This window comes from Trichomycterus rosablanca, chromosome 9, assembly GCF_030014385.1.
Source record: "Trichomycterus rosablanca isolate fTriRos1 chromosome 9, fTriRos1.hap1, whole genome shotgun sequence".
In the NCBI taxonomy this organism is placed as follows: domain Eukaryota; kingdom Metazoa; phylum Chordata; class Actinopteri; order Siluriformes; family Trichomycteridae; genus Trichomycterus; species Trichomycterus rosablanca.
Window position 1 is genome coordinate 211,097 of NC_085996.1, and position 14,418 is coordinate 225,514.

The following is a 14,418-nucleotide window of genomic DNA, read 5'->3' on the forward strand; positions in this document are numbered from 1 at the left end:
GTGGAATTATATTTTATATGAAAAAAAAGGTTGGGAAGTGCTGCCTTAAAGGAAGCAGAGTCAGCAGGGAGGATAGAGAGTGATTTGGAACACAGCCTGTACTGATGTGCGTTAATATAAGGACACTGTGTAATATAATAATGTAAATGTAATTTCCGCCTGGACGCGGCACTTATGAAGAGCTGAATGTAATCGGCGGATGATTTTATTTATTTTATCTTTGCACTCGGTTCCGACGGCGTCGTGATGTTGCTGATTGTTGCTGATTGTTGCTGATTGTTGCTGAACGTAGTGAACGATGTGAATGTTACCGCGCTAATAATATTAACATTAATGCTTATACAATTATAGCTAATGCTAATCAGCTCCACACAGTTTATATAACCGGGTTAGCTAAACTAACAGCGTGAAGCTTTGCTGTGATTAGGGATCGTTACTGTATCGTCTGACTGCACTCGAGCGCTAATCCCACAGTTCTGTTCCTAAAACAAGTTCTTAATAATGAATCAGTTCCAGTCAGAATACGTTCGTATGAAGCATGTCTGATTATAAACACTGTTTATCAGAACACTGTTAACAATAGATCATTTTATTAATTATATTGACTTTATAAATAATATTCACTCATTTATTACTTCATTACTGTATTAATTTAATCTTTTAGAGTTTTATTTACAGAAGCACTGAGGAAAACGCGACTGATTCTGATTCTATAGTCAAATGATTCCGATTCACATTAAATGATTTACATAAAATGTTTCAAATGATTAGGATTTAGAGTAAAACTATTCTGATTCTGAAGCAAATGATTCAGATTTGAAGTTAAATGATTCTGATTCTGAAGCAAATGATTCCGATTTGAAGTCAATGATTCTGATTCACATTAAAATATTTAGATGATTAGTATTTAGAGTAAAATGATTCACTCTCATGTTTGGACCCTTTTGACTGAGTTTGGGATTCAGATTGTTCAGATGATTCAGAATCGTGCAGTGTAATTTAATTCAATTGAATGAAATAATGTTCGTATGTAGATTCTGATTACCAGTGATCAGGTTCAGATAGTGATTCAGATCTGGAATATTTAGACTCAGATGAAGATTTTGAGATGATTCAGACGTATATTGTAATGATTCAGTTTGGCCTGCATGCTTTGACAGTAAGGTGAATGAATTCATGTCCAGGGTTCTGATGGAGCTCCTGATTAATCCACATTCTGATTTACATGCTGTAATATTTGCTAAAGTAACAGGTTTGGTGTAACCATGATGAATGAATGAATGAATTTACTGAAGCACTAAATGAATGTTTTAAATCAGATCATTTAGTTTCATGTAGGAATGAATGAATGAAAGTGCTGCTGATGTTAAATGAATGTAGAGGTGTGATGTGAGTATCGATATAATCAGTAATTCAGAACTATTTCAGTATTAAATGTATTTTATTTGTTGTTCTGATTGATTCCAGGTGAATCTGTGATGTTAGAATGTAAAATCAGCTTTAAATCTCATTTATTAATGAATCTGATAAATGTTCAAATATTAGATTGTGTTATTAATGTCTGATTGTACCGGATCACTCAGCCTTGTTATTGTTATGGATTTAACATGAATGATACGTGTGTGTGTGTGTGTGTGTGTGTGTGTGTGTTTAAAATGTCTGTAAACATTACAGGTGTAGCATTTCTATACTTACACATTATGTTCAGGGTATAAACTCGTTTATGCATCTTGTGCTGCTTGTACTGCGCTACTGTGAATTATTGATTTATTGATTTATTGATTTATTTATGAGTATTCGGCTGTAAATGTGTGTTTGTGTATTTAAGAATGATATTGATTATTTATTAGTTTGATTTCACCACTGTTTTAAACTCTGTATGATTTTTATCACTCGTTAAATTATTAAACAAACAGATTAAATTACCTGCTGCAATTCAGTCACGCTAAAGTTTCTACAGGAACACTATGCCACAATCCACCCCAGAAAGGAAATTCTACATGATCCGAAAAAAAGGAAGTGAGGAGATGTGTCACTCTGTAAAACATGCAGAAGGTGGATTGGCTGTTTTAATTAATCCTGTAGCTCTTAACAGGTGAGTGTGTGATGCCTTGTGAGAACAGAACAGAACAGGCTGAGGTGCAACAGCAGAATGTTTAGGGTACAATATTCATTCTGTTTCTAAAATAATCCCCTACCACCACATCACAGACCCTCATCGGTCCCTGGACCCCACAGTGGGAACCAGTGATTACAGTGTATCACAAAAGTGAGTACACCCCTCACATTTCTGCAGATATTTAAGTATATCTTTTCATGGGACAACACTGACAAAATGACACTTTGACACAATGAAAAGTAGTCTGTGTGCAGCTTATATAACAGTGTAAATTTATTCTTCCCTCAAAATAACTCAATATACAGCCATTAATGTCTAAACCACCGGCAACAAAAGTGAGTACACCCCTTAGTGAAAGTTCCTGAAGTGTCAATATTTTGTGTGGCCACCATTATTTCCCAGAACTGCCTTAACTCTCCTGGGCATGGAGTTTACCAGAGCTTCACAGGTTGCCACTGGAATGCTTTTCCACTCCTCCATGACGACATCACGGAGCTGGCGGATATTCGAGACTTTGTGCTCCTCCACCTTCCGCTTGAGGATGCCCCAAAGATGTTCTATTGGGTTTAGGTCTGGAGACATGCTTGGCCAGTCCATCACCTTTACCCTCAGCCTCTTCAATAAAGCAGTGGTCGTCTTAGAGGTGTGTTTGGGGTCATTATCATGCTGGAACACTGCCCTGCGACCCAGTTTCCGGAGGGAGGGGATCATGCTCTGCTTAGTATTTCACAGTACATATTGGAGTTCATGTGTCCCTCAATGAAATGTAACTCCCCAACACCTGCTGCACTCATGCAGCCCCAGACCATGGCATTCCCACCACCATGCTTGACTGTAGGCATGACACACTTATCTTTGTACTCCTCACCTGATTGCCGCCACACATGCTTGAGACCATCTGAACCAAACAAATTAATCTTGGTCTCATCAGACCATAGGACATGGTTCCAGTAATCCATGTCCTTTGTTGACATGTCTTCAGCAAACTGTTTGCGGGCTTTCTTGTGTAGAGACTTCAGAAGAGGCTTCCTTCTGGGGTGACAGCCATGCAGACCAATTTGATGTAGTGTGCGGCGTATGGTCTGAGCACTGACAGGCTGACCCCCCACCTTTTCAATCTCTGCAGCAATGCTGACAGCACTCCTGCGCCTATCTTTCAAAAACAGCAGTTGGATGTGACGCTGAGCACGTGCACTCAGCTTCTTTGGACGACCAACGCGAGGTCTGTTCTGAGTGGACCCTGCTCTTTTAAAACGCTGGATGATCTTGTCCACTGTGCTGCAGCTCAGTTTCAGGGTGTTGGCAATCTTCTTGTAGCCTTGGCCATCTTCATGTAGCGCAACAATTCGTCTTTTAAGATCCTCAGAGAGTTCTTTGCCATGAGGTGCCATGTTGGAACTTTCAGTGACCAGTATGAGAGAGTGTGAGAGCTGTACTACTAAATTGAACACACCTGCTCCCTATGCACACCTGAGACCTAGTAACACTTACAAATCACATGACATTTTGGAGGGAAAATTACAAGCAGTGCTCAATTTGGACATTTAGGGGTGTAGTCTCTTAGGGGTGTACTCAATTTTGTTGCCGGTGGTTTAGACATTAATGGCTGTATATTGAGTTATTTTGAGGGAAGAATAAATTTACACTGTTATATAAGCTGCACACAGACTACTTTTCATTGTGTCAAAGTGTCATTTTGTCAGTGTTGTCCCATGAAAAGATATACTTAAATATCTGCAGAAATGTGAGGGGTGTACTCACTTTTGTGATACACTGTATATACAGTCAAGGACGGATTAAGGATAGTCTGGGCCCCTGGGCAAAGAGTTGCCCAGGGCCCCCCACCCTGCGCCCCCACCTCCCCCTTCAAAAACATAAATAAATTAATACATTAAACCAGTGTTTCTCAACCTTTGTTCAGTCGCGGCACCCTTTAAAAGTGTTCAAAGTCTTGAGTTACCCCAGTCTAATATGTATTGAAGGTCACGTGCGCATTGCATCACTCCTCGCACCACGCCCCCTTCCCCTTGGTGATCCAGCACATACGTCCCTGAGATCCTGGGCCCTCTGATAATATACCCCCCTCTTTCCTAGGACCCCTAATAGCTAGGGCCCCCAAAGGCATGGCTAGGGCCCGAAAGCATGGCTAGCGGCCCCAAAAGCATGGCTAGGGCCAAGAGGCCCTGGAGTCAAAGTCCCTAATAGTCAGAGGATCCTTAAAATGGAGGGCCCTAGTAGGGGTGGGCGATATGGCCCTAAAATAATATCACGATATTTCAGGTTATTTCTGCGATAACGATATTTTTGGCGATATAACAAAACACTGAAAAATATTTTATTTATTTCAAGAAAACACTATTGCAAAAAAAATAATGTTCAGGTTTTATTTAGAATTAATAAGTTTCAAACACTTCGTAGAAAAATGTAAGAAGTATGTAAGAATTACGCACACTTTTCTGTATTTTGTCTTTCCAATAAAAATAATGTAACATAATGTAATGGCGGAGTCAGACAATTTTCATAGGGCTGGCCAGACTGAGACCATCGCTCACACACAGGGGTGGCACAGAAACTGACACCTTCTTATGTGGTCACTCACTCATTTACAGTGAGTGCCATGTAGAATTACATCACGAAGACCCGCATAATAACGCTTTTTTTCTTTTCATTTTCCCTGACAAGTGAAAAACCAAAATATAGCAACCTTAACATTATGAGGAAGAAAGATATTCCTTTGCAATACTTTATCATTTGGCTGCCAACTTGTGTGTAATGATGACACTCAATTGAACCCCAGAACATGCCAGTGTGAATGCATGGAGTACTAATTTTAATTTTCTTTCAACAATATGATACAGACTGACCAACACTATTAAGCCAAATCAGCATTGAAAATTGACTTTACTTTTAATAACCTTCTTCAATGCTGGAGCTTCTTAAAACGGAATATTTTCTTTTAAATAGAAGTGTTATTTAACTGCTATTAAATTGTTTTCCAACTAAATCCGCCCAATTTGGTGGATAACGCCCAATCTGGCAACACTGGAACGAGCAGAGCCAGCTGGCGCTTTTACTCGTAGCGCGCTACAATCCAGCCACCAAGTACAGTAGTAGTACCAAGTACAGCAATAGAACTACTTCTGTGTTGGTGGTTGATATTAATGTTAAGAGTTTTCCTGAACTGTTTGGTGGAGGTGCGCTGTTGAATTGAGTCCCTGTGTGAACCTGCGTGCAGAAATACTTCCGCTAAAAGTCGCCAGCAAAGCGGTGGTTGGGTTTTGGGTTGCCAAAGATTAATTTATAGTGGACTTGGTGTTTTTGGAACGAGCTCCTCCACCGCAGAGCCGCTTTCCGCGATACTCGTTGCTGTGCCCAAATGACCCACGTAACGAAAGTACGCCATTTGCGTAGCTGCGTGACGTCATTACGTAAACAACGCAGAATATCGCTATTATCACGATATGGGATTTTTTTATCGTTTTAAAAATTATACCGGTATTATCGTAAACGATACGATATAGCACACCCCTAGGCCCTAGGAAATAAAGATATATTGTATCATAAATGTTGATAGGCATCGCAAAATGTTTTGGGCCAGGGCCCCCCTGGGGCCCCCTGAACTCAAGGGCCCCTGGGCGCTGGCCCCACTGGCCCGGTCAGTAATCCAGCCATGTATACAGTAAAATCACGGTGATATTTTACTGCAGAAGCACAGAGATCGTGTTTATATTTTCTAAAATATTAACTCATATTTAGTAAGATAAATAGTACGTACAGAGAACAGAACTGCACAGAGCTCTTTAATATCGTTAATCTTTTAAAATGTATAATATTACATTTTCTTAATGGGCTGTTTTTTGTTTGTGTTGTGCATTGTGGCACAATCACACGTACATTAATGCAGGACTAAAGTATGTTCTCTGGGTACTCTGGTTTCCCTCCACCTCACAAAACATGCAGAGGGTGGATTGGCTGCTCTTAATCACTACTAAATGTGAGTGTTTTACGATCTGTGATGGATTGATGCCTTGTAGAGGATGTATTATTGCCGTGTGCCTTGTGGAGAAAGGAATGAATCCATTAATAAAAAGAATTAATAAAAACCCTGTTAAAATATGCAGTTTATATAACATGAAATAATGTCTATTTTTTTTAATGATACAGCATAATAGATTAAAATATTACAGTTTAGTGTGCATAATAATAAAAATCAAATTATATTTCGTGGTTTTAAGGATTTAAATAAGTGTGCTGATTTAATGCTCATTTGAACTGAATCGAATCGGATGTTCACTATTCGACTTCTAAATTGACTCCCAAGTTCACTTAAACAACTCGATTGAAGGAATCGACTCATTCGCAAACGATACATCATCACGTTATTCGGTCTCCTCAGAGAGTTCGGCGTTAGCAATTAGCATGAGCTCAGTCGGTTATTAATTAAATAATAATAAATAACTCAGTGTAAGCTTAATTTACACATTTATTCACCATGACCACCATATTATTTTACTATATTTTTACTTTATTCTGTGAAATATTTATAAATAGTTCCAATATAAAAATAGTTTGGTGCTGAGTTATGCTAGCTCTGCTAAGCTAAATGTAACAGTGTAACGGTGCATTAACACTAAAATAAGTGTTTTGCGCTTCGTTTACTATGAAGTCGGGCTCATTCAAGGCCAGCTGCCCCGTTTAGACCCTGACCAGACTAAAGCACTTTCAGAAGATGAATGAGTTTAGAAATGTGTGTAAATGATCCTGAAGCTGTAAAAAGTGAACAGTGTGTAATGCTTAGGAAAGATTTTACTTCAGTAATAATAAATCAGAATGAAGGAAGTTCAGGAAGTTACAATCACAGTAATCACATTTTCATCATTACAGTTTTCATTTCCATTATTCCACAATTCTATTCCATTATCAGGATATTTTGTAGATCAGATTAATCAAACATTAATAATTACAATAAAATATTAATTTAAGAACTATAGTTAAAGACCGAAACCCAGAAAAGTCCAACAGTAGCCCAATGACACCAAATCCACTTTTCTCAGGAGCCGATCAGAAGCTCATGGTGATGGCAGCAGTGTCGTGGAATTCCTCAGCCCGTCGACGCCTCCTTTTTATTCCACATGGCTGAGAGTGAAAATAAAACAGAAAAGGTTTGGTTATGTGGTTAAATACGGAGCCATTAAGGGGCCATGGTTTTAAAAAGGTAAGCAAGTAAATGATATTGTGTAGTTCCTGTGTGCTTGGTATTAAAACTTCAGCCACATCATTTTGTAGTGGACAGGACAGTATGAGAACCCAAAAGCATCTTTATATTTATTTACTCATTTAATCAAAACAAAGTATCTAAAATTAGGACTGGAATCACTGTATAGTACGATGCTGACTCTCATTCCATTATCCTGATCAGTGAATGATAAGGAGGAGAGATGTACTTACCAAGGCACAGTTGTTCCCCCCCAGCAGGCACAGGTGAACCTGGCAGTGCAGGTGGATGCTGTCCACGGAATTAGTGAAGGTGAACATGTTGAAGGAGAAGCGGCTGGACGTGGAGACGCCATTCTGCAGTACGGTCACAGAACTCTCCATCGGGTCGGGACATCTAGCAGGAAACAGAAGAAGTTATGAGTTGTGAAGGGAAACAGACAGAGAGAACAGAACACCCAGGGGGGCAGCCTAGTGAGAATACTGAACACACTGGATACTCTCACTACAAACACACAGTTGTGGATGGAGGCCCTCAAGAGGTTTGCACACACCACTGATATCAACCCTAATAAACATCTGAACTAATGGGCTGAACTTCAACTAGAAGCCTGTTGTAAGAAATGGTTTTGGACTTGGAATGAAGACACACTCCTGAAAGTTGTGGAAAGGCTACCTAGAAAGTGGAGACTGTTATAGACACATATTCACCCTGTCGCTCCATGTGCACCATGTGACCTAAACACTACAGTTTTTACTGTGAAACACAGAGAGGGTTCAGTAAAGCACCTCCCTGAGATCTGATGCTCGTAACCTCTGATCTTACTCGTTAGTGATGAGGTTCCAGCGGACGGTGTCGTTGATGTTATCAGTGGGCGTGGCCCAGCAACTGTCCAGCACGGTGGTGATTTTTGTACTGTCGAATCCCACCACTGTTACACCCATGAAGATCTCCTGGTTCATGTTGAATGTCACTGAACCATTGTAAGGAGTGGTGAATGAATTATCGGGATACGCCTCCATTAGAACCTGGTACGTGCCCTCAGCAGCGGGTATGTTCTTCATAATTATACTGTGGACAAGAACATTACAAGAAAACTTATTGAGAACATATTGACATCATCAAATCCCAGACAATTAGATGGATTTATTTACAGGTTGTCTCAGAAGTAATGAACGCCCATATAAAATGAAAACGGTTTGACGGACGGTGATCCAGTTTTAGACACAAACTGTGGGGGAAGGTGGAAACCTGTTAGGCCATGTCACCAACACGGCAGCCAAACAGAATGCCGACATCCTGGATTCAACTTTAGTTTTACACATGGGAAGGTAGGTGTGTGACTAGAGAATGTCACCAGAAAAACCAGTGAGTCTGACCAGTATCAGTGATTCTGTTTGTTGACCTCACCATTCACAAAGACATTTGTCTCATCACTGAACATAACCTGATAAGGTTTGTCTGAAGTTACCTGTGTTACCTATTCCAAAATCTCATCTGATGGTCCGGGTCATCTGTTGTCAAGTGTTGCAGAATTCTGTAAGGGTGGCTTATATAAGAAGACAAAACTGGTTGAATTGAGACACAGCCAACACACATTCTGAAGACAGACAACGTGTGCTACCCTGCAGGCTCTTGTTTAGTGAGGCCAGAACAGCGGTTACTGTTCCTACATCCGTAGCAGTTTTCAGTTGTCCAGCTTTCTGGTCATTGGGGACAGAACCTGTTTCTCTGAATTTGGTAAGAAGTTTGACAGCTGCACTGTGGGTAATGGGAGGCCTTTTTGGGTGGTTGTGTGAACTCTTCTGCAGTAACACGTGTGTTTCCTTTACCGGACTTCAACACGATCTGCGTGGGATTAACACCATCCTTCACATTGCATGGACAGGCTAAAGCTGTGTTATATAAAACACGCTGCACACCTACCTAACTATTTAAAAGGACTGAAGATTAATCTCGAAGAAGATCTCTGCATTCAGGATGGTTGAACAGCTTTCCTCTCCCCCTACAGCTTAAACAGTGTCACAGTTTGGATCACTGTTGGCCAAACTGTTTTCATTTGATATGAGTGTTTCCTTACTTTAAGACACCCTGTACATTCATACCTTCCTACGATCAAGAAAGACTTGGGTGCGGTGAGCTTCTGGATGAGGGGGTAAACGCAGGAGATGGACAGATAAAGTCCTGCGTTATTACTGATGATTCCTGTAATGTTACTCACTGAGTTATAATACATCAGGTGTGTGATGTTAATCTAAGGGAAACAAACAGAGTAACAACTATTAAAGAAATGATTAAAAATAAATGATTGCAAAAGTTTTATGATTATTAAAGGAAATGAGTAAATAATATGACTGGGTGCAGAGGTCTACAGTTGAAAGTGTGGCCTGCACTAGTAAAACATTATTAATGAAATGTTTAGAGGGGTACAGTGTGATCATACAGACATTGAGAAGTAGCCCACAGGATCACTTAATTAAAATAAATGTGAGAAATTACGTTTCTAAATAAAGAAATTGATCAAAAAGTGGATTTAAATTTTTGTGAGTTTGTGAGATGTTTGTATGAAGAGATATTTATCTTTACCTGATAAGTTCCTCCACAGATTTTGTCATTGTTGTTGAAGGTGAACACCAGCCTGCTATCATTAAGTGTTCCTTGACAGCTGGTATTCTGTAGGTGAAGATCACTTTCTAAAACTCCAGCCTCAAGAAGCTGGCAGCGTGACGCGCTCAGCGATCCACCGTTATCGTTACACGTCTGAACAGCATCTGAGAAAAACAATCAGGAGACATTTCAGCCATCAGGTCTTCATGTGAAATCAGGTGTTTCAGAGTTCTTCTGCTTGTTCTCCTCAGAGGAACATCCTCTCACCTTCAGTATCTACACTGATGAGCTAAAGTCAGCAGAGGAACGGGAGCATTTTACGTCTGTTAAATCTCATATGATTATAACTGTATGAAGTTTGAAGAGCATGACCAGTGCATGGGTTGGCCGCTGTGGTTCTGTAGTCCACTACTGCTGTATGACGGCTGAATGAATGACGGGAGGATAGTTTAGGAGTTTTGCCATTTAAAGAGAGGAACTGTTGCTGACCACACCGAGCTTTGGCGAGGACTCATCACGGAGGAAAAAAAGCCAATGTACAGCCAATCAGGAGGAGTTTCAGTCATGTTCTTTATCCCAAACTTAGATTTATTCAGGACTCCATATGTATCAGTTTAACTTTATTTTTCACAATCTGTTTTTCATAATGATCATACACTCCCCCCCTTCTCAACACACAAACACCCATGATTAAAAACATACCATAAATATCAGGGTTGGGTTTGGATTTGGTGGGATCGCAGTAGCAGCCAACAATTGCATTTTTTTCTCCACAGACCTCGTCAGTGCCACACGTCACGGCCCCGCTGGTACAAGCAGCTAAAGACAGAAGATCCTGTTAGTGATGAAACATTTCCTGATTTAAATCTCCACAAGTTAATAAAAAGTGTACGGGTGAGAAAATCATTCACGTCAGTACCAATCAGGTGAAATTGGATAATCTTCCACGGCACACCTGATGATTTCTCACGGCACACTTATGTGCCGCGGCACAGTGGTTGGGAAACACTGGTCTAGAGGAGTGAAGACTGTCATTCTAACTCTAAATCATCAGCTGTGGTAAAGGTTTAGGTTTTTACTCAAAAGAACTACACTGGTGACCTGGCTGTGCTGGTACTCAAACCTTCTGATAATCCAGAACCATCGAAAATCAGGGCATGGAGGACAGAACTGCTTGATGTGGATAAATTAGGCAGCTTTTAGAAAAGGATGGTTTCAATCCATGAAGGTTTTGGGGCTACCTGAACTGCTGGTCCACCTAGTGATGACCAAGGTTATAATAGTTTTGGATTTTTCATTATAGTTTAGTTTTATTTCGTTTTGACTTTTTTTTCTCTAATTCAGTTAGTTTTAATTCGTTTTTAGAGTGGGTTTGCTAGTTTTTATTAGTTTTTATTATTTGTTTAATGCTTAGTTTTAGTTTAGTTTTTATTAGTTTTAGTATTAGTTTTAGTTTTTTCATACTTTGGGTTATTTTTCAGGTGCAGGATTCAAAAAGGTCAGAGTAAGTATTGTGTAATAAAAACTCAACAAAAGATACCATTTAAAAAATGTATTCAATTACTGTTGAACAATCAACTGTCCACAAAAACTGTAACAGTCCACAAGATAGCAGCCTTAGGTGCAAAATGTGTGTAAAACTGCTGCTGAAAAGGACACACATGAACATAATAATTAGGGCTGTCACGCGATAAATAATGTTGGGCCCCCTAAACAAATTGCAGATGCTGATAGCTGATCAGAATGAATTAAAAGTCACTCAGAAGTTACACTTCAGGTCCAAATTCCTGCCTCTGGTATTTTTACTGCACAGTTTCAGTTCTTTTAATTTTACTTAATGAAAATATTGTAATATGTGCAGCCAATGTGGGGAGGCAGTGATGTGAGTGGTTGAGTTCATGTTGTGGAGGACCCCCTGCCATGGGCCCCAGTGCACCTGCCGTAGTTTTTCCTGCACTTGTAATTTACACAAGAACAATTTTTTCTTAAAAAAGGGGGCTATTCTAAGAAAAGGAATGTTGTTTTCTAACGTCTCACTGGTCATGTAATGTGAATTACAGATATATTGTCTGGCCTTTTAAGAATGTTAAGTGCACTATAGGGCGCAGGGAGCAAGTGTGTAGGGAAGGTCTCAGAATTGACCGTGTCCACTTCAGCATTGTAGCAGACGCTTTTATCCAAAGCGACTTACACAATGAGCTGAACACGATGAGCAATTGAGAGCCTTGCTCAGGGACCCAACAGTGGCAACTTGGTGGTGGCGGGGCTTGAACCAGCAACCTTCTGTTTACTAGACCAGTACCTTAACCACTGAGCTATCACTGGCCATTATATTGTTCTTAATCAGCGTTCTGCTTCATGCACTTTTAAGAAATGCAGTTAACCACAGAGACACACATTTACGTGGCACAAAGAGCCCAATAAAAATAGTTTGATTAAAATGTTTCATCTTGAGATTTTTTTTTAATCGCGATTAAAAATGTAACGCGTTAATCGCGATTACGACAGCCCTAATAATAATATAAACTAATTCATGAGACACACATTAGGGAGCTCAATCTGAGAAAAACATAAACTTAACTTTTGCTGTTGTCATTTTGCAGCGTGGTGAGCAGAAACAGAATGTAAACATGACGTGCCGTCAGGGACCAATCTCAATCCGCTCCCTACTCACTCCCTCTCTCCACTCCGCCTCCGTTTGCGCGTTCACGTGGAGTGTCCCTCTGTAGTGGAGTGTTAGTGAGGAGGGAGCGGATTGGGAAAGGCCGGTAGCTAACGTAAAACTGCTCGAGTGGAAATAATCGATTTCATATCAGTTCACAAAGCTCATAAATAGACAAACACGAAAACGAAGGCTATTCTATCTATAATTTTAGTTCGTTTTAGTTAGTTTTGTAAACGCAAAATACAGTTTCAGTTAGTTATCGTTTTTTCTTTTAATTACCGTTTTTATTTATTTCAGTTAACGAAAATGTTTTTTCAATTTCAGTTTTCGTTATTTCGTTCGTTTTCGTTAACGATAATAACCCTGGTGATGACCACACATGGGACTCGACCATCGTTTGTTTTAGAGCCAGGCTTCATGTGATGGCAGCAACAAGGAGACAGAGCGACATGTGACACAAAATTTAGATTTAGTTTTTTTCCTGAAGATTAGGATTGTAGGATTCACGTGTCTGACATCGTCCCTCGTGATCTGGGTTATAAAGTGAAAATGATTTTTAAACTATATTGAAACGATGAATCGTTCAGCTATACTATAGTCACTGCATTAGATCAATGCTTATGTTGCACTTTGATAAAAGAATTTGTGAAAAATTTGTAAATTTGTAAATTTACCTGGGATGGTACCTGTAAGACGGAGCATGTTTGTTGCTGGTTCAGATTTATAGGTGTTATAAATGTTATTTAAAGTTTCAAGGCCCATCTGAGAACATAAAACGAGAACACATGTAATTAACACTGTAAAGACTTTTATTTAAATAAACTTATATTCATGTGTAACACGTTGTGTATGGGAGGCACTCGGGCGGCACAGCGGTCTGTTACACTGGCCCATCACTGCTGAGATCCGGGTTGAAATCTCAGCAGTGAAACACAGACATGATTGACTATGTCCGGGTGGAAGCCCTGTGATGGATTGGCGCCCTGTCCAGGGTATTCCTGCCCTGTGCTCAGTGTTTCCTTATAGAACCGTGTTCCTGACCAGGTTGATGAAAATAAAGAGAACAAAATTCTCTATGATTTTAATATAATAATAAATAATGTGTGAGCGTGATCCACTCACCGTATACGGGGAAACGAGACCAGCGGTGCTGTTATAAAAAAAAGCTGAAAATGAGTTGCCATTACCATCTGATACCAGTATCACTTCAAACGTTGCTGTCTAAAAAAAGAAAGAAAAGTTATTAAAATCACATCATTTTGAAAAATTTTTAATTGATATTAGATAAATCCATTTTGTAAATCTTACTCCAGATAAAGCAGCGTATGACACCTGGTCAAACACCACAAGGAAGGCCCAGGACGCAGTGAAACCAAGGGAAGGATATAAAGCATTTATTTGTAGTGTTAAGGATTGTAGAACTGAACCACTTGTGATTTCCTCATAGTAAATGTTCCTGTTAGGAGAAGAGAACTGGTACCACAGGGGGGCGATGATGTCCATGCCGGTGTTGTTTCGTGGGGTGGGATCAGTGATCTCAGAGAAACTCAGGAATCCGTTCTTATTTATCTGAAGTGAGAAGAACAGAAACACACAAACTGCTTAATAATGTACGAGGGTCCATGTTCGTTCGGAGGGTTCGTTCTTATTTTGTTTGCATGGAGCCGCAGTGCTGCCATGTTTGGGATGCTGATTAATTCTTGGTGTGTTTATGAGCAGTAACAGTGAAAGTCCTGGTGCATCATTATAAGTGTGTTGAGTTAATATTGTGTAAGACGTGGTTAGATATGATTCTGTGACATTTCTCATTTA

General features: G+C 39.8%; 1 protein-coding gene across 1 annotated transcript; it reads right to left on the reverse strand.

Moving 5' to 3' along the window:
- Positions 1-6,907: 6,907 nt before the first annotated feature.
- Positions 6,908-12,577, reverse strand: LOC134320194 (pancreatic secretory granule membrane major glycoprotein GP2-like). Its single transcript, XM_063001518.1, has 7 exons — positions 12,523-12,577; positions 10,644-10,760; positions 9,921-10,105; positions 9,440-9,588; positions 8,160-8,405; positions 7,568-7,730; positions 6,908-7,255 (listed from the first exon to the last, which is right to left on the reverse strand). Exons 4-7 carry the CDS (start codon positions 9,568-9,570, stop codon positions 7,181-7,183), a joined length of 615 nt encoding a protein of 204 aa, XP_062857588.1. The 5' UTR covers positions 9,571-9,588; positions 9,921-10,105; positions 10,644-10,760; positions 12,523-12,577; the 3' UTR covers positions 6,908-7,180.
- Between the last annotated feature and the right edge of the window lie 1,841 nt (positions 12,578-14,418).

Excerpts from the sequence above, each read along its gene's own strand:
- LOC134320194 (XM_063001518.1), bottom strand. The coding sequence starts at position 9,570 with ATGTATTATAACTCAGTGAGTAACATTACAGGAATCATCAGTAATAAC. Across the intron at positions 8,406-9,439 it reads TCTTTCTTGATCGTAGGAAG|TATAATTATGAAGAACATAC; the intron begins GTATGAATGTAC and ends TCTTGTCCACAG. Across the intron at positions 7,731-8,159 it reads TGGAACCTCATCACTAACGA|ATGTCCCGACCCGATGGAGA; the intron begins GTAAGATCAGAG and ends GTTTCCTGCTAG.